The sequence below is a fragment of the Megascapheus bottae genome, chromosome 14 (genome assembly GCF_031878675.1).
Source record: "Megascapheus bottae isolate mThoBot1 chromosome 14, mThoBot2.hap1, whole genome shotgun sequence".
Lineage (NCBI taxonomy): Eukaryota > Metazoa > Chordata > Mammalia > Rodentia > Geomyidae > Megascapheus > Megascapheus bottae.
Genome location: NC_143522.1, coordinates 9,991,536 through 10,017,607, shown reverse-complemented (window position 1 = coordinate 10,017,607; position 26,072 = coordinate 9,991,536). Strand labels below are relative to the sequence as shown.

At 36.3% G+C, this 26,072-nt stretch overlaps 1 protein-coding gene across 3 annotated transcripts in view; it reads right to left on the bottom strand.

The window, feature by feature from the left end:
- Sipa1l1 (signal induced proliferation associated 1 like 1) overlaps positions 1-26,072 on the bottom strand; it is a 298,167-nt gene that overhangs the window by 78,522 nt on the left and 193,573 nt on the right. For all 3 annotated transcript variants that reach the window (XM_090344402.1, XM_090344404.1, XM_090344403.1), the window contains exon 7: positions 10,563-10,737. In XM_090344402.1, the coding sequence (XP_090200528.1) occupies positions 10,563-10,737 (175 nt within the window). The remainder of the gene's footprint in view (positions 1-10,562; positions 10,738-26,072) is intronic.

Sequence of the window (26,072 nt, the reverse complement as noted above, 5' to 3'; positions counted from 1 at the left end):
TAGTTTAAAAAAAAAGGAACAATAATGATATGACTGTGGAAACAGGAAAAAAAATCTAAGAGAAATATCTCAAAATGATGTGAAAGAAAAGATTCTAGTAAGATCTACTATAGGTGTTTTTATCCATGTTTTTAATACTCAATCCTCTGGCAATCTAATTTTAGAAGCCAATGGGTTAGAATCTATGCAGAAAAAAGTCTATGTTAACAAAAGAAATTAAGTTAGATGATAAATTATTGAATGATTTTAAAAGGTGCTATGCACAAGATTTATATAATTGCAGTATCTCCAACAAGAAACAATATGAAAATATCTGCTTCTGTTAGTCTATAAATTCACAGGTAAAGCATACAAAATTATGGTTTATTGTCTATGTTCATAATGGAAAGAAATGCTAAATTTCAATCTATAGACAGTGAAAATAAAGGCAAAATTGTTTTCCATCTAAGCTCACAGGCATCACGTTAAGAGCATCTTTTTATATTTTCTGAATACAAGCCAGGAGGCTATTTGTTCTTCAAAACTAGACAATATCAAAATAGATAATAATCTAACAATACTGAACATGTAAAAGCAAAGACACTGCTAATTACCAGTGCTCATAGTTCAAAGTCAGACTAGACAGGAAAGTCTCTGAGACTCTTTTCTCCAATTAACCACAAAAAAAGCCAGAAGTAAAGCTGTGTGGCTCAAATGGTAGAATGCTCTCCTTGAGTAAAAAAGCTCAGGAACAGAACCCAAGCCATTAATTCAAGCCCTAGCAATGACACCAAAAGAACAAAAAAAGGGGAGTGTGTAGGTGGGACTATAGCAGTATCCAAGGAATTTACTTGAGACTTAAGTATTTGTTGTATTCTCACTGTCCTTAAGAAAAAAAAAATTAAACTTTTCACTAAGTGAAAAGGTTTCCGAATCAACAAGCCCACAACTACTTGGAGTCAAAACAGAAACTGTAGACACTTATTATTGCTCAGCTGAAAGAGACTAACTGCTACACTCACAGAATTCTGGATGTTTAGATTCCCAAAGGAACAAATGTGCATCCATTGTGGGTAAACTCAATTCTACCAACCACATTTTGAGGAGCAAAACACTTACTACATTTTAGAGAATGATGTTGTATCAAGGGATGAAAACATCCAGCCTTTGGAACATATGAAGTCCTTGAAATAATCTGGCATCCGATGAAACACTTATGTTCTTGTATGTTACTTGACAACTACCCTAGAAATGTCTACCTATATTGATATTTTGTATGGTCCATGAATGCGATTATTAATACCTAAATGGTTCTTGGTTAAAAAAAATGTTCCCCATCTCTGTAAACAAAACCTCTGATTTATACCATATGGTGGTAGTAGTTCTCAAGATTCAGTATGCACACTGTCAGCTAAGGAACTAGTTTAAAAGCTTGAGGCTAATGGAAGTTTTTATTTACTTGTTTTTTGGTCAGTTCTGGGGCTTGAACTCAGGGCCTGACCACTGTCCTTGGGATCTCAAGGCTAGCACTCTACCACTTGAGCTGCAGCATCACTCCCAGCTTCTTCTGTGTATGTGGTACTGAGGAATCAAACCCAGGGCTTCATGCATGCTAAGGTAAGCACTCTACTACTTGGCCACATTTCCAGCTCAGTTTTTATTTTTGAACCTGATGTAAAATGCAAAGATTTAAAGCTAAAAGATTTTAAGCTAAAAATAAAGCAAATATGACTCAAAAACTACAAAGTTATGTAGCAATATATTAACTGTTCAACAAAAATAACATGAATGTAATGACTGCCACTACAAAAGACTGCATATTGCTGGAAGAGAGTTCCACTTTAGTGGAACTCAAAATCAGTCTTGAGTATAAAGAATTTATCTATTGTGAGGGACCCCTGCTATAAATAGCAGAAATGATTAGTGCATTTTAATATTTTAAGGTGATTATGTCAGCTTTGACATATACTTACATGTTTCAAGCCAATTTTAAGAAAACTAATGAACAAGAAAAAAGGCTGTCACCAGTATTCCCTCATTACATTTTCCTTTATGTCTGTCTAAAGCTGAAAGGATTACTATCTGAGAAGCAAAGTAAAATGTCAGACAGCCCTGAGGATAGTTGGCTTTCTGCTCTCAGTGTTTTCTCTCATTTCTTTGTCACATTTTATATAATATTTGATATCTAACCAGAATGTTTTCTCCCCTGGAGGATCTTTCTAAAAGTTCTAAAATTTTTCTGATATTTTCAACAATTTGGAAACAATTTCAGAAGTTGTAGACATGAGACTTGGGTCCAAACAATGAAGTCTTCCTTTCTGAGAAGAATGGACTTCTAAAATCTGAAATTACCATGTATATAAAAGAGTTGCTAAATTTAACTAGGGAGAAGAGAAAGGAATGTTTGCTGTTTTCTGCAAGTATAAAATGATCCTATAATTGGATTTTGAGTGACTCTGAAATCTCGAACCATACAAGTCTTAATAGAATGACACAAGATGTATTTTATCTTGTTAAAGAGAAGGTATATTTAGCAATCTAAAAGAAAAATGTGCTTGCAGTGTATGAAAAGATAAAGCCACTTTATATTTGTATGGGGCTTTAATCTATTAACAGTAAATGCAAGTATTACATAGGTCATTTTGATAGTCACTGGCCCACCTTAAACTCATGCCACCAATAGGTGGGTTATAACCATTAATATGGTTAATAATCTACCACTAATGTGATGTTTCATGCCCATAATCTCAGTGCTTGAGCAGCTGAGGCAATAGCATCACAAATTTGAGACTGACCTCATCACAGAAACAAACTATTTCAAAATCAAAATAAAACAGAAAGTAAATTACTGAAACCAGATGTTGATAAATAGACACTGAACAACTGAGGAATAGTAATATACTCAGATGTTTTGAACAGTTGTAGATCAGGGATGGTATGCTACTATGCACATTTCTACTTGAGTGAACAGGTTAGCGAACACACAGAAGCAATGTCAGTAATTCTTAAGTTTTCTTTTCACTTAACTGCTTTGGTTTTGAGTAGTCAGATGCTTGGGTGACAAAGGTATTATACATGTGAATCTTCACCAGAAAAATAATTAGGCTTTTGAGTAACCTTTGCTTGGACATTAAAGGGTACACTTAAGAAAAACTAGATGATAAATAAGTCAACTAAGTTTTTGAAAAGTTTTACAGCTTTAAAGATTTATGGAGACTGGATGTATAGCTCAGGAGGACAACATTTGTCTGGCACGTATGAGGCTCTGGTTTCTGCCTCTAGTACACCAAGAAACAAGTCTATGAATATATGGATAAAAGTACTATCATTGCATGCAAGAGAAAACTGTATCATTTGTGGGCTTAAAATATCATAATTAGGATCATTCATTTATGATCCCCATGTAGTCAGACAGAATCAGAGCTCTCATGCACGGAACCTGGCCTTAGGAGTGGCTGGGGCTGGTTAATGCTCAGAAGCACAAACAGGCTTGATATATTTCTAGAACACTGCCACGTATTTGAGATGATGCACATTTTGGGCCCAAAGGTACTATTTCACTCATCAATAGAGCAGTTGGAGAAGCCAAAGATTTTACTATTCTGGCATCTATATTTACTTTTTTTGTGTGTGTGTGGGGGGGGCAGTCCTAGGGCTTGAACTCAGGGCCTGGGCATTGTCCTTGAGCTTTCTCAAGGCTAGCACTCTACCCTCAAGCCACAAAACCACTTCTGGCTTTTTCTGTGTATATGGTATCAAGGAATCAAACCCAGGGCTTTGTGCATATTAGGCAAGCTCTCTACTACTAGGCCATACTCCCAGACCCACTTTTTTCCCCACCAAAGGCAACTGAAACCATGGTCAGGAGTCTGGCTACTTTATTTCAATAAGGATGGGATCAAAGGGATCATAAGTATGCCCTGTCAAACAGATACTATGTGAGTTGGTTCAAATAATGTACATGGGGCCTCATGGCTTCTCAAAATTGATAACTGAGAGAGAAGGGCAGAAACAGAATTGCTATTTTCCATCTCCTGTGCACATTGCAAAAATTCTTCAATTACATGGATTCCCTATATGAAGTAAGAAGATCAGAATTAGAAGGCAACAACATCATTTGCTAACTATCTACTAACCAGTCCCTCACTCTCTACTTAGGGTTCTCACTGCTATAAGGCACATGTATATACAAACATTAGCCCATAGAAGTTAATCAATAAATGCCTTGGTTACTACCTAAAACTTTGCTTAAGCAGTTAGGTAAAAACCATGGTTTTCTTAAAAAGAGTCCTTTACTTCATCCATATCAACACCCTTTACTGGTATAGAACTTTGAATAGCTCTTTGCAGATGCAAAGCATACAAGTATTGCTGATTTGATCCTTTCCCTTTACTTTCAAAGTTTAAATGTTCTTAATGAAAACTCTAAATTCCCTTCAGAGATTCTGAAATTTCAATTGCCTTTACACACTGCTTTAAAAAAATAGAGGCAGCGACTAACATTAATATCACAACAAATGAATGAGGGCAGGGATTTCAAATAACAATTTACAAAGTGCTTGTAAGTTTCCAGTGTGTTGATTGGACAAACAATGGTTAGTCAGGAAATAATTTCCCAACTAGCTTGTGTGCAGCTTAAAATGAGGGTGCTGTCCATTTTTCAAATAATAAACTGTCTAATGAGACGTTGATTTTACATTTATTTGTAGTATGAGGGAACGTAATTATCTAGAGATTCTATCACCCAAATAAAAACAAAAGCAAGAGGTTAAAAAAAATCCACTACTAAGTATTTCTTCATAGTCTGTGACACGTTTATATGTAGCCTATATATTCACAAAAAATATCCTTATTTCTGAGATGATGAAATAAACTTTGTACAGATAACATCGAGGTTCAAATTAGCTGCGGCATGAAAGTCATGAGGCTCATATCTCCAATTAACCACCAGAAAACTAGAAGTGGTACTGTGGCTCAAGGGGTAGACCGCTAGCCTTGAGCTGAAGAGCTCAGGGATAGTGAGTCCGCAGGTCCAGAGTTCATCACTCACTGATTCACAGAGCAGAGCTACCTTCTCTTGAAATGGTTGGCTCAAAGGCTTGTGAGGAAACACACAATCAGAAGGCAAGGTGGCAAAATTGAGTTATGTTTTCTTGGAATGATTCATTAGGCATACTACTGGGATCTGTTCTATTTCCCTAATTATTACTAACCACAATCATGGTATTAATCTAAAGAAGCCATTTCTGTGAAATGGGGTTAAGTGCTATCTCATAGTGTGATTCCAGCCATTGTAGGGTTTATAGAGTAAGATTTACCCTCTCAATATAAATTAGAAATATTGCTAAGATAATCTGAGCCTACTGTTTTCAACAATGAACAAGATAGCATTAGACAGCGATCTCTGCAAAAAAATTAGATGGTGATTATGAATCCTTAGTTTTCTAGAGTTTTTGGGTCACTTCATGGACAATGGTACAGAGAACAAGACTTTGAAGAGGAAAGACACGATAGAGTCAAGGTCAGGGAGTACAAAGTGGCTGACATTTGCTAGGCAAAATACCGGAGAACAGGACCCACAGAGTGAATTAGGCCTAAGAAACTTGAATAAGGGTCCTTGATCTTGGGTAGTAGTAAACTGCATGTGCACAATATTAAATTCTAAAAGTCAATCAAAGAAAAACTACTAGGAAAGAACTACCAACTAACTGTAAGCCACACAGTTTTCACACTGAGGTGGGAGAAATCCCATTTGTGACCTACCATAGTAGAGGTACCTCACAGGTAGGGACCTGGGGGCAAGAAAGACAAAGCTACTGGGCTCTACTAGCCACAGTTTGTATTGTAGATCCACTTAAACAAAAATTAAAATCAAGAGTCATGGAGATACAGCTATTCTATGAGTGAACTATCTACATAAAATTTATCTCTTCTTAACATTAACTGCAAAATCCTGAATCTCAATGATGAGATATTCACAATGTCCACTACTTAATGAAAATAATTAACAGCCAGACATATGAAGAGTAAAATCTATACCCAACTGGAGAAAATCCAAAGGAAAACAAAACATAAAATGAAAGAGATGAAAGGAATAGCAGATTCCAAATTTGAAGTAAATATTATAAAAGTGATCAAGGTTTCAAAGGATAGTGTAAACCTAATGAGGAGAGAAGAGAAGATATTTTTGAAAAATTACCAAAGGTTCATGCCTGTAATACTCGCTACTCAGGAGGCTAAGATTTGAGTATCATAGTTCAAAGACAACCTGAGCAGGAAAGCTGGTGAGATTCTTAACTCAATTAAAAATAACAAAAAGCCAGAAGTGAAGCTGTATCTCAAGTGGAAGAGTGCTAGCCTTGAACAAAAAAGCTGAGATATTGAGCTTAGAATCTAAGTTCAAGACAACACACACACACACACACACACACACACACACACACACACACTCACACACACTGATTTCCAAATACATCTTCTGGCTCTAATAAATATAGTAACTTAATAATAATTTCACTGGATCAGTTTAATACCAGGGAAAGAAGGAAAATCACAGTAAGCTTCAACAGGACTGAAGCATGGGGAAAAATAATGGAGAAAAATACAAAGCATTAGAAAAAAAATTAGCACTTCATTAACCTGTGGTTAGTGGATTTTGCCATGGTATAACTGGAGACTCAGAAAAGAAGTGAAATGAGAAAAAGGAAAAAGGCAAATATTTTAATTTGAAGTACAAATACACAGATTCAAGTGAATGAATGGGAATGGTTTGTTTGAGGAACACTTAGTCTGCAAAGCATTTTCTTTCTTTTCAAAGGAGTATTGCAAGAAAGAATTTCTTGACACAAATTCCTTATAGTAAGATGAGCTGAGCTGAGGATACAGCTAAGAAGATACAGCAAAGTCCCTTCCGTGGGTGAGAAGACATTTCGTAGACAGTAGGTGTTGTGTTCTTATTCTGGGGGTTTATTATTATGTAGTAGCAGTTAAAATGATGAGGCCTGTGGATTCTTCTAGTTTTTGTTCCAATTATCTTAGGATAAAAGGGATAATTTTTGTTCCATTATAATCCTAATATCATTCATTACAGAATTAGAAAAATAAATTCAAAGTCCACAAAAGACCCAAAGTACCCAATATAATTCTATTCTAAGTAAAAGAGTCAAGTTGAAGGTATCACAATACCATACTTCAAATTATACTACAAAGCCACAGAAACAACATGGTGTGGAACTGGCACAAACACAGACCTGAAGACTAATGGAACCATATAAAAGACTCAGGGATAAGACCACATAGCTACAGCTAACTTTTTTTTTTGACAAACGAGCCAAAACACACTGGAGGACAGACAGCCTCTTCAACAAACGATGCTGGAAAAACTGGGTACTGTAAAATTTCTCTCACCTCCTACAAAACTCAACTCTATTTGGATCAGAGCTCAAGTTCACGCCTCCATACTAGAAAATAGTAATCAGCTTAAGGACTTAAAATTTTACATCTACTACAGAAAAATGTAAACACTGGAAATTACAGGTAAATATTTTCTGAACAGTATACAAACAGTACAGAATGGAAACAAAGATTGACAGATAGGACTTCATCAAATTCAAGTAGCTGTACAGCAAAAGAATCTATCTCCAGAAACAAGCGACAACCCAACATTTAATGGAACAAAGAATAATATGTAAAGAACTAAAAAACTGAATGGTTAGAAAACAAATACTTCAATTAATAAATGGCAAGAAATAAGTGGCATTCACAGGGAAGTGGATGAATCTAGAGAGAATCATGTTGAGTGAGACAAGTCAAGACCAAAGGAACAAAAGGCGCATAGTATCCTTAATATGTGGCTATTAGATCCAAATAGTACAAGAGCAAGGACTCAATATTTGTGTACCCAATACTATGGATATGGTATTGGAAATATAAACACAACTACATAAAAATTTATGACTCTGTAGACACAATGTTTTATTACATAGATTAATATATATCTATGACATACAAACCCCCAGCCCAATTTTAATTATATTCTAAAATCTAAGTGCCAGTGATTATATATAGATTGCCTTCTTGAACATGTTTGTTAAACATGTCATTTGAAATATGATATAAAAATTAATGTTAATAAATTCTTTAATAAAGAAAGAGATGCAAATAGCTAATAGATACATGAAGAAATGGTCAACATCTATAGCCATAAAGAAAATAAAAAAACATACTATGATTCCATCTCACCCCCCAGTAAGAATGGCAGTTATCAAGAAAACAAACAAATGCTGGTAAGATATGGGGGAAAAGGAAACTTCAGATTCATTTGGTAGAAGTATAAGTTAGTGCAACCACTATGGAAATCAGTATAGCGGTTTCTCAAAAAACTGTAGACCCTGCAATTCCACTATTAGTCATTTATCCAAAGGAGAATAAATCAATATACAAGAAAGATAAATGCATATCTATATTTTCTGAGTATCATTCAATAGGCAAACAATGGAATGCTCTGAGATGCCCAAGAACAGATGAAGGGATGAAGAAAATGTGGTATACACATACATAAAATAAAAACATGCATAAAGAAAAATAAAATCGTCATTTGCAGAAAAATGGATGGAACTAGAGGATATATTGAACAAGACAAGGGCAAAAAAAAACCCCAAAACTGAACACTGAAGTTCAAGGCCAGTTCACAGACAAATTCACCAGACACTTATCTCCAGTTAACTAATCCAAAGCTAGAAGCAGAGGTATGGCTCAAGTGGTAGAGCACTTTACATAATTATAAAACATTAATAAGAGTTGTAAATGCCCCTCTTCACTTCAAAGTTGTTGGGGCAAATGTGCACAGAGTGCTATGTATCCCTACCCAATGCTGCAGTGCAACCAAATCCCAGATGCACACCTGTCACACTGCCCTTTGTTACGAATAAGCAGCCATGTATATACAAACACATAAACAATACAAAATCTTATTCATTCAATCTGACCATATTTTTATAGAATCAAGGTATTTTAGACATTTTCTTTTCAGTTTCTTCACTAGTTATTTCATTATCATTGCTGTTCTTTTATTGGTAGAGCCAAGATTTGAACTTAGGGTACTGTGTTGGTTAAGAGGTGCTCTACTACCTGAGTTTTCTGCTACCACCAGTTTTTTTTTTTCGGCTTTATTTTTTAGATATTAGCTTTTTAGAAAATTGTTATTATAAAGGTGATCTCCAGAGGAGGGATAGTTATATAAGCCAGGTAATGAGTACATTTCTTTTGCAGTGTATTATCAGGACTATTCTCTGATCACAATTGCCCTAGCTTTCCTCCCTGAGATGGGAAGTTTCACTAACTTTTTAGGCTGTCCTTGAGCCACAATCCTCCCAATTTCAGTCTACCAAGTAGCTGAGATTACAGCACAAACCACCATTCTTGGCCCAGATATTTTCAATATATTTTTGTGGTGATGAAGATTGAGCCAACATAACAACATGAACAAATTGGATGAGGTGAGTGTCAGAATATTTGGATGAAAAATGCTTAAGGAAATATCGCAATTTAACATCTTATGCGGTTGCAAGCAGAGTACAGAACATTAAAATAATATGTAAGAGACAAGGCTATTTATGGGTTTTAATAGTCTCTCTTGTATGTCGTTTCCAAGTTGGCAACAGCAAAACCATGGCAACAGGAAATTCTTTCCTGCAGTGGAGTTATGAATGCTTTTCTGTTTTCATGACTCAACTCCTTATTTAATTTCCTGTACAAAAAAATCAGAGAGATTACTATAGACTGCACTACGGATGTGCTAATCCAGAGACCCTCTCACAGGAAAACAGGTCACAGGTGTCTATAGAAGGATTCTAAAATAAAATTTAAAATTACTTCCATGCACACAAGCAGCAAAAGCCAATGACCTTGAAAAAAATAGGTATCTGAGAATTCACCTATTTTATAAACAAAGTATTTGAGTAGATATCTTTCTACGTTTATGTACCAGAAACAGACTGTTTCGTTACTGTGCCTTTAATCAACACATTTTATGTAGCCAAAGCATTATCAAAGCTGAAAAGTAAATTTTCTTAGAGATTAAGATGGAATATGGAAAATAATAATGGAAACAAAGAATTAAAAAAACACAGCCACCTAGGTGTTAAATAACACAAAAGTAAATAAGAAAACCATAGAAAGAATTACTAGCTAGGCTAGGATAAGGATTAGGAAATGAATAACAGTAAAACCTTTTAGGGCTTATAATCAGATTGTATGTTTCTAGAGATTTTTTAACTACCCGATCATTCTGCTAAGTATAATACAATTTATGTATTGCCATCTTGAAGCAAGTCTGCAGGATCTACACCTACTGTCCCATATTCATTGTCTACCCACAACTCTTGTCAGAGAGAAGTCCAATTCTGGCTATTCTGATTATGATCTCTAAGTATTTTAATACTACATCCTCTCTTTGTGTCTGTGTATCTCCATAGCCAATAGTTTGCTTCAATAAATGGCAAGATTTTATGGACAGCTTCACAGATAGATGTACATCAACTCAGCAGGAGAAACCCAATCATAATAGGATATGTTTTCTTTACTTTTGGTGTCAAGTTGTGCACGATACTTCTCAAATCCTTTTAGCCGAACTCTTTCTCCCAATAGTTGAAGGAACTCTTCAAAGGCTGGGCCCGCTGATTCATTGTTGTACATCTCTTCTTCAGTACTCTGGCCAGCTTTGCAGTACATGATGCCTACTTTCTGCTGATAGTTCAGCTGTGGAGACAGGCAAAGACAATGCATATGAATTCTGACAAATACACTCTGTCCCACTTCAGTGCTGTTAAGTTCTAGTAAGGCATATGCATAGCCAATAGTCAAAATCCTTCTCTTAAAGTCCCTCTTTTAAAAAAAAAAAAAACAAACTCTCCTGTCTCTGATCCAAAATTTGCAATGAAGAAGATATCTATAATCTTCATGAACTACAGAAAAAGGCCAGCCAGGTGTCAGTGGTTCACGCCTGTAATCCTAGCTACTAAAGAGGCTGAGATCTGAGGATCACGGTTGGAAGTCAGCCCAGTAGAAAAGTCCCTGGGAGATACTTATCTTCAAATAACTACTCAAAAGCTGAAAGTGGAACTATGGGTTTGGGATAGTGCCCAGGTCCTGAGTTTAAGCACTACAATCAATGAGAGAGGGGGGGAGGGAGGGAGGCAGGAAGGGAGAGAGAGAGAGAGAGAGGGAGGGAGGGAGGGAGAGAGGGAGGGAGGGAGGGAGGGAGAGGGAGGAGGAGGAGAGCGGGTGGTGAGGGAGAGGGAGGGAGGGGGATAGGGAAGAGAGGAAGGAAAGGAGGAGGGAAAGAAGGGAAGGTGATGGGGAGGGAGGGGACAGTAAAAGTAAATTAAAATCTCCTGTGTTTCAAGAGGATACATTATTAAGACATATGTTGATATTTTCAGAAATTTCTTTGAATGGGTCACAAAGTACAAAATGAGGCAGTAAGAAGTGGTCTGGCAATAAAAAGGTAACTACTTTTAAATGATTTCCCCTTTGCAAGTGAAGCTTTTACAAATTTAAAAGCAGAGGTCCACTTTACAAAAAATACTTTAAAATAAATTGTCTCACAATGAAAAATTCATTCAAATCCTGGTTCTTTTTCTTATAAAATTAGACTTGTCATGATCAAGATGTATACCAACTTCATGTGGTCAATTAAATTATAAATGTGGTGATATCTGTTAGTGCTAGCATCATGTACTTAGAAAAACTTCTTTCTCAAATATTTTTCTCCATGACTCTAACCTCAAACCATAGCATTGACAAGTAAATAGTAAGTAAGAAATGCCCAAGAGCTTTAAAGATGATATGTTAAAAGATTTGTTCAAAAACAATATACTCCTAAAGCAGCAAAAGACATTCAATTAATACAAACAAAATACTAGCATCCATTTCATGGTTGTTTAGTGAATTCTGCTCATCTCTGCTAGATCATGAATATCAGTGCTCTAGATAGATAGATATTAAAAATTATTCATCACTGAAAAGTCTAACATAGTAATTCTGCAAAATTTAAGGAGGCACTGATCATCAAACAAGAAATAAGTCTGCAGCTCAAAAATTTAGGCTCATAAAACTCTTATAGCATAATTAGCACATAATTCTTTTCTCCAGAATGGCACTGCACCTACTGCTTAGTAAGTTTTTGTGTAATAGAAACAAATAAAGGATGTAGCTCACTGGTAGAGCATATTGTTGTTATTGTTTTTATTTTTTTCTCATTTTTTATTATTGAGGTAATGTCTAGAGGGGTTACAGTAACATTCACCAGATAGTAGGTGCATTACTTCTCACACATTGATTCTCCTTCTTATGTTTTTCCCCATTTCTCTCCCCCACCCCCTCCCAATCATCTTGTTTTCCTCCCTTCCCTTTCCTATATCATATAAACAAATAAGCGTACCTATAATATACCAGGTAACAAAGTCAGATACAATCACTCAAGATAAAGTCCTTGTATCCATATTCTAGAGATCCTTTTATTTAATCTCATCCTATATGGCCTTATGTATCTAGGTTTTGCTCTATTGTAAATCTCTGCTAGGAGAGCCCAAGGTTTGTACTGATTATGACAAATGAGGGGAAACCATTGAGCCTAAGTTCCTTTGAGTCTGGCTTACTTCACTTAATATGATTTTTTTACAAGTCTTTCCATTTCCTTACAAATGGGGCAATGTCGTTCTTTCTGATGGCAGCATTGCTGTTGTTTTAAAGGGAAAGAATCTGACTCTACTCTCAAGCTGGACCCAAACTCCTGGTCTCAAGTGATCTTCCTGCCTGGTTTCTTGAGAAGTTGTAGCTATAAGGTATGCACCACCATGCCTGGAGAAGCGAAATTTTAACAACTAATAGTAATACAGGTCTTATCATTTGCTCAATAAGTATATGGAAGGCCAGAGAATGGAAGAATACTTGTTTAGGAAGGAGGAACACAAGCCCTCCATTGTAGTAGTCCCCTGACATATCCATGAAATACAGAAGTCAATCAGCCTTGTCTAGCTCTAGTTCTATCAATACACACATAGGTTCACAATCTCACATTTGCAATTCTGAAGTTGAAAGGTAAGATTCAAAATCTAAGTAAATACCTTTTGGAGCAAAACTGGATTTGACACTGATATTAGCACTTTTAATTTAATCTTTGTTTGAATATTCATATTTCTCCCTGAATAAATATTAATGTGATTATGGGGTGTTGTCCCGGATCCCACAGGGAATATATTATTATACGGTATATACATTTTATTAGTCTTCTAGCATGTGAACTTTTCTGAATTCTGAAAAACACCCAGTTCTGCCATTTTACACAGAGGGGCTATGGACTTGAACTCTCTCTTACAACTTTCTGAATGAAGAGGTTCCAAAGAGCACCCCTATGAAAAATGTCCAGGGGGAGAAGGTGGGTTTTGCCTGCTTTCTCTGCTTGCCTAGATAACAAGGAATCCCAGCAGCCTTCACATAACCAACAGACATGTATGCTCCCGGGGAGTTCTGTAACTGCAGAGGAGGCTGCTCTACTGACCTACTCCTATGTGTAAAGTTCCAAATAGCCACATTATGTCAATCTTAAGAATATTTTTTTAAAGCATACAAGCTGACATTTTTGCTGCTTAAATATTAGCAGGAACAAATAACAATAACAGCAACAATCAAAGTAAAATCTGCTGAAAACCTCTGACATTGAATCCTTCTGGGTTGGTCTATTTCTAAAATATCAGGGTGCTTAATGCTTGAGGGGAACTCCCACAGGTAAAAGGTTTCATCCTCACTTTAGAATTTAGCTGAATACCCTTATTAGGTTTGACAGGTAAAGAGCTAATGGAGGGAGTCGTAGCCTCCAGGACTATTACAAAGGAAGTTCTTAGATTCAAGGAAACCAGACTCTCTTCCCACAGAAAAACTATCAGAGATAAAGCAGTCTGGGGGAAGTAAAGAAGCTTAGAGCTGTAAGCTGTCTGCCTCTCAGATCAGATTCTCCAGCAATAGGGTGTAACACAAGTAGCCCTGGTCAGTATATAAAGCACTAGGACTCACTGTATTTGTGGATGCCTTTTAAAACCTTCTTAGATAAAAGGCCTAAAATTTCACTGTGCAACATTCAAAAGGATTCATTTATCTATTGAAAAAAAATTCACTGAAAAAAGAATATAAGAAAGGAAACCTCCCACAAAGCACCAGATAGCAAACCCCAGGAGGAGGGAGAAAATGTGGCTTTTCATGGGCTTCTCATACTCTGGTGAGCGCCACCTGCAGACAGGAGAACAAACCAGCTTCTCTGTTTTGAAAGGAAGAGTCTCCTTTAAGAGGATTAGGAAATTAACTACTTGTCAAATTTCCTTCAGTTTTAAACTGCAAATGCCCCTTGTTTTTATCCTCCTAAGGAGGTAATACAATTGTATTTTGATTTATAATCCACTCCAATCAAATGTAGGTGGACTTCTCTGAATTCAGGCTTCTGTAATTTTTAGTAACCATGTGTCACTCCCAGAAAATAAATATCAATGGAGTAGTTATGGAACTGTAACAAAGAAACAACCCAGAAAAGAAGCAAATGTCAGTGGTCACACAGGTCAATGGCTTTGAGTTTGAGCTTTGTATGAGGTTTTATAAAATAATATTTCCTATTTTTCTTTTGAGAAACACACAGAAAAATATCCATGTGGATATATGGACAGTATTCTTCAATGTAATTATCAACACAGAATCACAGGAGTATTCTGTGAACAAGTTTGGTTTGTATGAGATTGTTTTACATGATCTCTGGCCACTGCTTAGAGTAACTATGGATTTGTGCTTACAGACAAACTGTTCCTCTAGAGTACTCATGAGACTGTTGGGCACTCAAACTTCTGTGTCATTAAAAAGTGAAGATGTTCAGTCCAAGGGGACACAGACTGTATCTGAGGAAAAGATTTTGAATCTCAGCAAAATGAAATATCTTTGGGCTAGAAATGTACGATACTGTTTTGCTTCTTTTAGAAGCAAAACACTTCCAGAAGAATCAAAGAAACAGACATTAGCTAAAGATCTGTATATTTTCTCAATTTTAGATTAGTGATGCTCAATCAAGAAAGTTTATGAAAATATTCCTGATCCTCAGATCTCTGAAATCTGGTAAAGAGATAGTCAATTGGCACTGGAATCTGACTCATACAACCCTATGTTTCTGGGAAAATGACTGATAAAGCCAGAACTTGTTACCAGTAGAAATGGGTTTGATAACCATCTTCTCAGAGACCTCTCAAGAAATCTGGCATGTTCACACTCTTTCCTGGTGTAATGGTCATACAGAAAGGACAATGGGATGACACAGATCACGAGGACACTATATTAGTTGTTTTTACAAAAGCATTAGTAGTTAATATGAATCTAGAACTTTATGAGATATAAATAACAGATGTGCAACCATTCTCTACCAATGGAACATGAACTATTAAGGGTCTGAGACCTTTAGAGGGAGGCCCAGGATTGTCAACATGATCTCCAGAGTAACAGAAAAAAAGGCTGTTTGCTCTTTTCCTGCCATCTGCACTGATGGTGGGCCTACACATGAATCATACCAGAGATAATACAGGCACTGGCTGTATTTTTTTTTTAACCACACATCTATTACCACCTCCAAAAACAACACAAAAGATGTTCTTGTTGAAGCAATAAAACACTGACTTAAAAAAAAAACAACTACTGATCCACATACATTCTAAAAAGCATTCTGTGATGAAATGGAGAGTACACATAAAGCATTTGCTACATAGTTAAAGTACAATAGACACCTCAAGGAGAAGCACTTGTTGAATGAGATTCAAGCTCAACTAAGCTGTAAGAACAGATACAGATACCCACATCTAAATCCATGGATCCTTTCAATATGTAATGTTGCATGAAAGAGAAGGTAGGTTATGAATTCAATTAAAATTACTTATCAACAGATAGGGAAGATTATCCAGGGGCTCAATGACAAAGTGGTCCTCAAAAGTAGAAGAGGGGCTTTGTTGACTCATGCTAACTATTCAGGAGGCTGGTATCTGAACATTGTAGTTTGAAGCCAGATAGGACAGGGAAGTTTGTGAGACTTCTAATTAACAGCAAAAAGCCAGAAGTAGACTGATGGCTCAAGTGGTAGAACACCAGCCTTCAGCAGGGAAGAAAAAAGTTAAGGGGGCAGTGCCTAGGACCTGAGTTTAAGTCCCTGAACTGCCACAAAAAAAAGCAGAAGAGGGAGGCAGAAAGTTGACGGATGGCTGACAAGAACAGGATATAGCAGAGGCAGGGAAGACTGCTAGTTTTGAAGACAGGAAAGTTCAGGAACAGAAAACTGGAGGCTACCTTAGTTCTCTCCTCAAGCATTAATGTTGGTCTATTTGTTACACAGCAATAAAAGATAGAAGTGGGGCGATACTGATCAAGATCTATTGTATTCATAAACTTCTTTGCTGAATGGCAACTTCTTTATATAACTACTTAAAATGATTAAATGATTTTAAAAAACTTGCAAAACTTCCAGCAAACTATGATTATTCAGATTTACATAGTTGGCAAATTCATGCCTGAAGAAAAAAAAGGAAGTCTATTACTTCAGGGAAAACAATTGACAATACTTTATGCTAAAAATGAAATTTTATCTTTATGGCTAAACATGAATTGTGGAAAACCTACAGCTATCACAAAAACCCTGAGAACTTCCCCTAATACTGAGACTTTTCAAATAAGATCAATGCTTCTGCTATTAGGATATGTTCATTATTATAAATTGAGTGAACACCTGCAAAGTCCACATAGGTGGGTCAACATTCAATAAGTAATAGCTACATGAAGTTACAAAATCATGTGCAGGCAAAAAATTTATTCAAAGTGCACAAAAGATAATACATTTTTAGAATAACTACAGTACACTTACGGTTTCAAATTTCATAGCCACAATTATTTGAAAGGCCAAGTATCTTTATTAGCTCCAGTATATATACCATGTGAAGACCGATTTTTCTCCAAGCAAAGTAGAATGTACAAATGAGCAGCAAAAACAAATATGTAAGCCCAAATGCCTCCTCTTATACCAGATATTAAAGCGTATCTGCAAAAATGTTCAATGATGCTATTCACTGCCTTCATTTTAGTTGTTTTCACAAAATCTTATATTATGGTATAATAGCCTTATTATTATTGTAACAACTCAGTAATTTATACTGTAAATAAACACAAGCAAAAAGTCACAAAGGAACTAAAGTAGTTACTAATAGTTCATATTCCACTGCTGGAGAATTGTTGCACAGTAAAAGACCTCTGTTATTCATACCTCATAAAGTTCTAGATTTATATTAACTACTGATGCTTCTATTAAAAAAATAATGTATTGTCTTCATGGTCTGTGTCATCCCAGTGTCCTTTCTGTATGACCATTATACCAGGAAAGAGTGTGAACATGCCAGATTTCTTGAGAGGTCTTTGAGAAGATGGTTTATTCAAACTCATTTCTACTAGTTACTAAGAATTAAAGTTTTTTGGGGCCTTTGGAAACTTGAGATCAAGTTTATAAACAAAGTAGTTTTTTATAAAAAGATAAAGAAGGGCAGGAGTTTAGCCTAGTGGTAGAGTGCTTGCCTAGCATGCACGAAGATCCAGGTTTGATTCTTTGGTATCACATATATTGGGGAAAAAAAAAAAAAAAAGCTGGAAGTGGTGCTTTGGCTTAAGTGGTAGAAAAAGGCTAAGGACAGTGCTCAGGCCCTGAGTTCAAGCACAACAACTGGCAAAAAAAAAAAAAAAGGATAAAGAAAACTAGAAACAAAGTTAGAAAGCTACTGTCTATCACTGCTTTATTCTGTATTTCTTAATCAGGACTAAGAATGTCAAGTAACTTTTCTTATGTTTCTTATTATTTTGATGTGTCTTTTCTAAACATTCTTTCACGATTTTTCCCTTTGGATGCATTGAAGTTTTCTCTTTAGCAATGCTGTATGGTTATGTGCCTTCATGTAATTCTCAATGTTTTCTTATTCTTGAAACTGCACTTGGATCTGTGAGTTTAGAGTTTGAAGCACATATGGAAAATGTTGAGTTATTGTATCTTCAGCATACTTTCAGCTGCTTCTAACCCTCTAGGGACTCTATTATATATTATTAGTGGCCTTTATTATATATTATTAATAGGTGATGGCTGTCCCACAGCACACTTGCTGGTTTGGGGATTTTTAAAAAAAATTAACTTCTCTGTATTTAATTTTTTCCTACTGCTGTTCTTGTGCACTGTCTAAGCTACAGTTTATCCTATCCAGTGTATCTTTCAATGTTTTCTAGTTTTTGCATCTATAATTTAGATTTGGAATTTTAATATATTTAATATTGTATAATCTTTCCTCCCACCTCCTGAACTATGAAGGGAATTTCTGTCATACTTGTGATTGGCCCTTACTAAGGCCTTGTCTTTTCTATTTGCTCACAACTTCTAGTTGATATATCAATGTAACTGTGAATACTGTACAAGGCTTTCAGGTACTAAAGTATTGCTGCATTCCTATGGAGTTTCCTATTTGGAGGGAGGTATTCTTGGGCTTTGTTCTGAGACAGAGTCAAATTGGAAATAGCCTTATTCTTTCAGTTCTTCTTCCTCCTCCTCCTCCTCCTCCTCCTCCTCCTCCTCCTCCTCCTCCTCCTCCTCCTCCTCCTCCTCCTCCTCCTCCTCCTCTTCTTCTTCTTCTTCTTCTTCTTCTTCTTCTTCTTCTTCTTCTTCAAAATCTGTTCAGCTGGGTGTAATCCACTAACGATTTTTGTCCTACTACTGAGGCAAGTATATTCTGAGACTTTTACCCATTGGCAGGTAAAATCTGAGGTTTACCTTTATGTTTCGTGGGAGCAGAAACTATTTCCACATGAAGGAAATTGAATGTACTACCTTGTCTAATGCACTGGTCTGGGAACTTTAGTCCCCTAGCCTTTAACTGTGTGTTTCAACCTGAGCTGTAGGACAGGAATTCTTTAGGTAGAATGTTGGAGAAATGTAAAGAGTTCTCAATTTCTTCCCCTTCTTCATTCTTACTTCATTGTCCTTCTGTACCTAATGTCAAATGTCCGATTTCCCTTCAGTTTGTAAATCAAGTGTACTAACATACAATTTCTGAAGAGTAAAATTTCTGCATGTTTGAGGCAGGAAATATAATATGGGCTTAATAAGTCACCCTAATCAAAATGTAGAACATTCAAACCACACCCCAATATTTCATCCATTCACACATCATCTCAAGTAACTGCCTAACACAATTGGTGACCAAATTTTCTTTCACTATAAATTACTTTTGTACACATTTTTGGTGAATTTTTTGTTGGGCAAAATTCACTGGGAGTCATTCTTTTGCAACACTCTACAATGCCTTCTCTCTTAATGCGTTGTTGCCCAGCCAATATTGATGGCTGTCTCTCTTATTGCATCTGGCTAGTTTGTATTCTATTTTTATTTCATGAGTTAGTGTTACAATTGGCCCAACACTAAATTAATATGAACTTGCTAGGAAAGGAGAGAGGTTCTTGATGCTGTCTTAATGCACATCTTTAAACTTCTCATCAGTATCATTTTCTACAAATACTAAAGTATCTCTTCAAATACTGCTTCTATTCCCAAATGATGCATAAATGTCTTTTCTTCTAGAAATCCAATCACACATATGTGTTACACTGGGATTCAACTGCCTTTTAGATATTTTCCTGTATTTTCCATGTTCTCTTGTCTATATTCTTCAGCTATTACTTTTTTTCTGACAAATTGTCTCCATTAATTTTCTTTTCTCTTGTGTCTCATACTCTCTTAAACCTATCTACTTTTAGATGAGTAAGGCCTTATCCTGTTTTTATATGAATTTAACTTTTGTTTGTTTCTACTTGATTGTTTTATGGGATTGAGTTTCTCTGGTGAGACTTGAAATCCTTTTTTCTAATCTCTGTAGCTCTGAGAGCTGTGAGAACTCTTATCTGTCTGATGATTTGTATCTGCTGAACTATGTGGGACTTCAGCCCCTCCCTTTTACACATCAGGCAAATATCCCAGGGGAAGAAAAGCACTGCAAGGTATTTTAAAAGTTCAACTCCAATTTCTCAATTATTTCTTTGGATCAGACTTTTTGCCTCATGCCCATGAATTCCTCCATAAAGCCCCAAGTCCCAGAAGTAATCTCTAAAGATTTCATTAAAACCCTTTTTTAAGTTTACATTTCAACTTATGATCCATTTGAATTAACTTTCATGTAAGGTACAATATTTAAATCCAGGATTATAATTTTGTTTACGGATGTCCAATTGTTCCCAGCATTATTTGTTTGAAAAGCTTATCCTTCCTCCTTCAAATTGCTTTTATAGCTTTGCCAGAAATCAGTTGGATACATTTGTGTGAAGCTATTTCTGGTTTTTCTATTCTGTTCTACTGACCCATGAGTTTATCCCTTAACAATAACACTCAGTCTTGATTACTCTACCTACATAATACACTGTGAAATAAGGCAGAACATATTTCTTCCATTCCAAAATGGTTTTAGCTCTTCTAGTTTCTTTGCCTTTTTGCATAAATTTTAGAGTAAGATTGCACCTATAAAAGTATTGCTGAGATTTTGATAGCAATTGTGATATACTAAGAATCAGCTTGGATAGGCCATATATCATTAATATTAACATGCACTGAATCTCTACATAAATGATTACAGTATATCATTTCTTTATTCTTCTTTGACTTATTTTACCAAGATTTATGGCTTTCTACATAGCAGTCCAACACACATTTAGCTCAGTATATGTCCAACTATTCTTCCTTTTCAAAAAAAGAGTTATTACAAATGATACTGTCAGTAGTCACATATTCATGGAAAGAAATGTAACTAACTCTTGTAAGTAGATGCTGAATCATGCAACCTAGCTGAACATACTTTGCAGTTCTAACATTTTACTGATTTTTTAGAGGTTTTGCACACCCTAGTATAGCCTATTATGTTATATAAAATCTAGAGTCTTATCTTTTCCTTCCCTGTGTCTACATGACTTTTATTTCCTTTCCTTATGTGGTTAAAATGACTAGAACTGCCAGTACTATGCAAATTAGCAGTGGGGACAAACTTCATCCTCCTCTGAATAATGTTCAGACTTTCACTATTATAAGAAGTATACTAGAGGATTTCTTTGTAGATGTTCTTCATCAAGAGAATGTTTCTATTCTTATTTTTAAATCATGAATGAATTTAATAGTGCCAATTTTGTGATTTTCTTTCTTTATCAGTTTTTGAAAATACACACAAGTAAATAAATTTCTTAATTGAACACTGATTCACTATAAAAAATACATATAGATATGTAAACCACATACATATATACTTTGCAAATACATACATAATTGAGTTTTGGCTGTATTTGACAAGGAAATTTGCATGTACATTTATGAGGTATGTGGTCTGTGGATTCCTTTTTCTTACCTTGTCTGCTTAGGTAGTTTTTTTGTCTGAGTAGACAAAAATAGCTTTCAGTTATTTTTCAGATAGGGCAGTCCCTGACTGTGATCCTCTTACCTATAACTCCATGTGTAGGTGGGATCACAGGTGATATCCACAATACCCAATTTTTCCATTGAGTCCTGGGCCTCAGTTTAAGGTGGACCTTAAACATAATTTCATTCTTCTTGATGTTTGAATAGTACATCAATCAGAGTTGTGGTAATGATACCACAACTGAGCTACAATGAATAATAAATAACATGTGCATGCATTGTGTGCTGTTTTAATTCCTTCAAGTATATATCTAGAAGTAGTGGATCATTACAGTAGACCTATTTCTTTTTGGCCAGGCCTGGGCCTTGAACTCAGAGCCTGAGCACTGTTCTTGGGCTTTCTCAAAGTTAGAGCTCTACCACTTGAGCCACAGCACCACTTCTGGGTTTTTTCTATATGGTACCGAGGAATTGAACCCGGGTCTTGGTGCATGCTAGGCAAGCACTCTACCACTAGGCCAAATTCCTGGTCCTTCTCCAGCACTAATGCACCAAGGATCATGAAGATTGGTAGTCAGCTGGAATAGAGATTATTATTAATATTTTTCTCTTTCTATGGCTTCGTTCTTTTGGTCTTTTTGGCTAAAGATAACTATTGTGGGTATTTTTGTCTGTTTTTACTGAGATTTCTAGTTATTGGCTTCTTCAGATTCACGCTGGGAAGTATAACTAACAACCAACAAAACCTGAGAGACTTTACCATGCTTCATTCTTCAGATCCCAAGGCTCCTAGCAAGTCTGCTTCTTCTGTTCACATTCCAAGTTGTGTATGTATTGTATGCACCTCTGTGTGTGTGTGTGTGTGTGTGTGTGTGTGTGTGTGTCTGCGCACGCGTGCGCGCGCCCACGCGCATGCACACACGCACATGTTTGTTAATACTAAGGCCTAAACTCAGTGCCTGGGTACTGTCCCTTACCTTTGTTATTCAAGGCTTTACCATTTTAGCCACACTTTTATTTACTGCTTCCTTCCAGTTAACAGTCCATAACAGTAAAGGACTTTCCCACTGGGGCTAGCTTTGCACCATGATCCTCTGATCTCAGCCTCTTGAGTATCTAGAATTTTAAGTGTGTGCCATCAGCGCCCAGCTTCTAGATTCTTTCCATTTTTATTTTATATATAATGTCAAACATTTTGGGCTGTAGTCAGGATCAAGAATAGATCAAAACCAACCAAACAAAATAAACCTATCATTTCTTTTCAGAAACAAAAGTCACAAAATAGTTTTTTTTAAATATGGCTATTTTTTCTAAACAGCAGGCATTCTTACTGGGCAATCTAGTCTGCCGTAAGCTACTCTGTTACGGCTAGTCGTTTGTTTTTTGAAATCCTTATGATTCACACTGACAGTATTCATTTTGGTTTTATGGTCATAAATATAATTTTCTCAACTACTTCCTGAGTAGTTGTCCTCCAAAGATGAATGCCAAAGCTGGCTGCTGGTGGCTCACACCCATAACCTTAGGTGCTCAAAAGGCTGAGATCAGAGGATCGCAGTTCAAAGCCAGCCAGGGCACAAAAGTCCATGAGACTCTTATCTCCAATTAACCAACAGAAAATTGGAAGTAGCACTGTGACTCAAGTGGCAGAGTGCTAGCCTTGAGCTGAAGAGCTCAGGGACAGTGCCCAGGCCCAGAGTTCAAGCCCCATGATTGACAAAAAGAAAGAAAGAGAGAGAGAGAGAGAGAGAGAGAGAGAGAGAGAGAGAGAGAGAGAGAGAGAGAGAGAGAGAGGGAGGGAGGGAGGGAGGGAAGAGAGAGGGAGGGAGGGAAGCAGGGAAGGGAGGGAAGCAAGGAAGGGAGGGAAGCAAGGAAGGCAGGAAGGCAAAAAGACTAGAAAGAAGGATTATTTTTGAGAGCAAAAAAAAATCCCATTTTGAAAATTTTATCTTCATTGGAAATAACTAGCAAAAAACCAATTACATTAAAAAAATAACATATGGATTCTGGGTTGGAAAGCATTTTTATAAAAGTTTTGACATACATTTTCAAAATTATTTATGCATACTTGCATAGATATATTCTATTTTTATCTCTAGCATAATGTAAAGGAAATATTCTATATCATATAATAATCTTACTTAATGATGTGTTGTGGAAAAATTTCCCCAAAATTAAAAAAGCTTCATCTGGGGTATTAATCTAATAATAGCTCTATACCTGATTTGACACTAAGATGAATTTCTGTTAAGTAGAAAAAGATCTCCCTTACTTCTCTGAAGAAGAATAACAAGGCCTATAGAAACATGAAGAAATGCTCAACATTTCTGGCCATAAAAGAAATGCAATGAAAACAACTTTGAGATTCCATCTCACTCCAGTTGGAATGGCCATGATGAAGAAATCTTAATAACAACAGACGCTGGCAGGGATGTGCCTAGGTGGGACCGCTGCTGCACTGTTGGTGGGAGTGTAAACTCATTCAATCACTATAGAAAGCAGTATGGCGATTCCTCAAAAGACTAAACACAGAGCGCCCCTAAGACCCAGCAATTCCACTCCTTGGCATTTATCCTAACGTCCAGAAACAAGGACATACTAAAGCCACTAGCACAATAATGTTCACTGCAGCACTATTTACCATAGCAAAGCTATGGAACCAACCCAGATGCCCCTCAGTAGATGATTGGATCAAGAAGATGTGGTACTTAGACACAATGGAATTCTATGCTGCCATCAGAAAGAACAACATTTTAGTTTAAATTTATATTATGTCCTATAAGCATTAATTAAATAACACCTTTTGGCTGTCACCCCATTTGTAAGGAAATGGAAAGACTTGGAAAAAATCATATTAAGTGAAGTAAGCCAGACCCAAAGGAACATTGGCTCAATGGTTTCTGTCATTTGTATTAATTAGTACACATTTAGGACTCTCCTAGCAGAGGATTACAATAGCTCAAAACCTAGGTACATACAGGATGAGACTAAATGAAAGGACCTCTAGGATATGGAAACAAGAGCTTCATCTTAAGTGACTTTTGTTCTTAATGTACTATGTTATTTCTATTCTCTGTTGTTGCCCTTTAGTTAATCTCATATTTTACTATATCTGACTGTGTTACCTGGTATGCCGTATATACATTTGATTATTTGAAATAGGAAAGGAAAGGGGAAAAACAAGATGATTGGGAGAGGGTGGGGGAGGGCAATGGGGAAAAAACATGAGAAGTGTATCAGTGTGTGAGAAGCAATGTACCTACTACCTAGCGAATGTAACTGTAAATCCTCTACACATTGCAATAAAAAATTTAAAATAAAATAAAAAGATCCCTTGTATCACTGTTATATAAAAAAGCTAGAGTTAACCTAAATGCCTATCAATACAGAAGCAGTTTTAAATCAATTATGGTACAGTAACACAATGGAACATTGTGTAGCAGTAAAGATAATAATGGTAAACGTTTCTATGTAATGACACAGAAATAGCTCCAAAGTGTATTAATCAAGCAAAAAAGCACGTATCTTCAGAATGTTTTGTTTTATATAAGAAAGTAGGGCAATAAAAATATGCATGTAGCCAGGCACTGGTGGTTCACCCCTATAATCCTAGCTACTAGGGAGGCTGAGATCTGAGGATTGTGGTTCAAAGCCAGCTCAGGCACAAAAGTCTCCTGAGACTCTTATCTTCAATTAACCATTAGAAAACTTGAAGTGGTGCTGTGCAAGGGGTGGAGTGGTAGTCTTGAGCTGAAGAGCTCAGAGACAGGGCTAAGGCCTAAAGTTCAAGCCCATGACTGACAAAAAAAAGTATACATGTGGCAGAAGTTGGACAAGGAAATACAGGAATACTGTACAAAAAGAACAAACTGATAACTGAAAGAACAGAAACAAATAGGGAAGAGGTAGAAATGAGACTGTTCAATATAAAGAGTTATATTACTTTGATTCTGAAGTATTTGAGGATACTATTACTTGAAATCCTGTAGGAAAGAAACTTGTTTGTTTGTTTGTTTGTTTGTTGCCAGTCCTGGAGCTTAAACCTGGGGCCTAAGCACCACTTCCAGATTTTCTGTGTCTGTGATACCGAGGAATCAAGCCCAACCCAGGGCTTCATGAATACTAGGCAAGTACTCTACCACCAGGCCACACTTCCAGCCCCAAGAAGTTAGTTTAACTTTTTATTTTATAGTTAAGTTTAAAACACAATCCATAATATTAACGCAATAAACTGAACAACTGTGATGTCTTTCTGTCTTGTGGATCTGTGAACCACATGTGACTCTGAGTCTTGCTGTGTTATTACTACAGTCAGTGTTCCCCAATGCCAATGTCATCCGTCATGATCACAGGACCTTCTCAGTAGAATAGTCTCTATCCTGTCATCCAATCCAGCCTCAGTCAGACAAAACATGGATATGCTGGCACAGACTACCCACTATTTGCAAGTAGAGGAGACAAAGGTGCCCCTGCCCCCTCTCTTCTCCTGATCCAATGGGTGACAGGTGTATGTTCTTCGTGTGAATGAATGTACATTCAGGTCCAGTCATTATATGAAACCACACTGGAAGCTGTCTAAACTTTAAACATGCATCAGCTA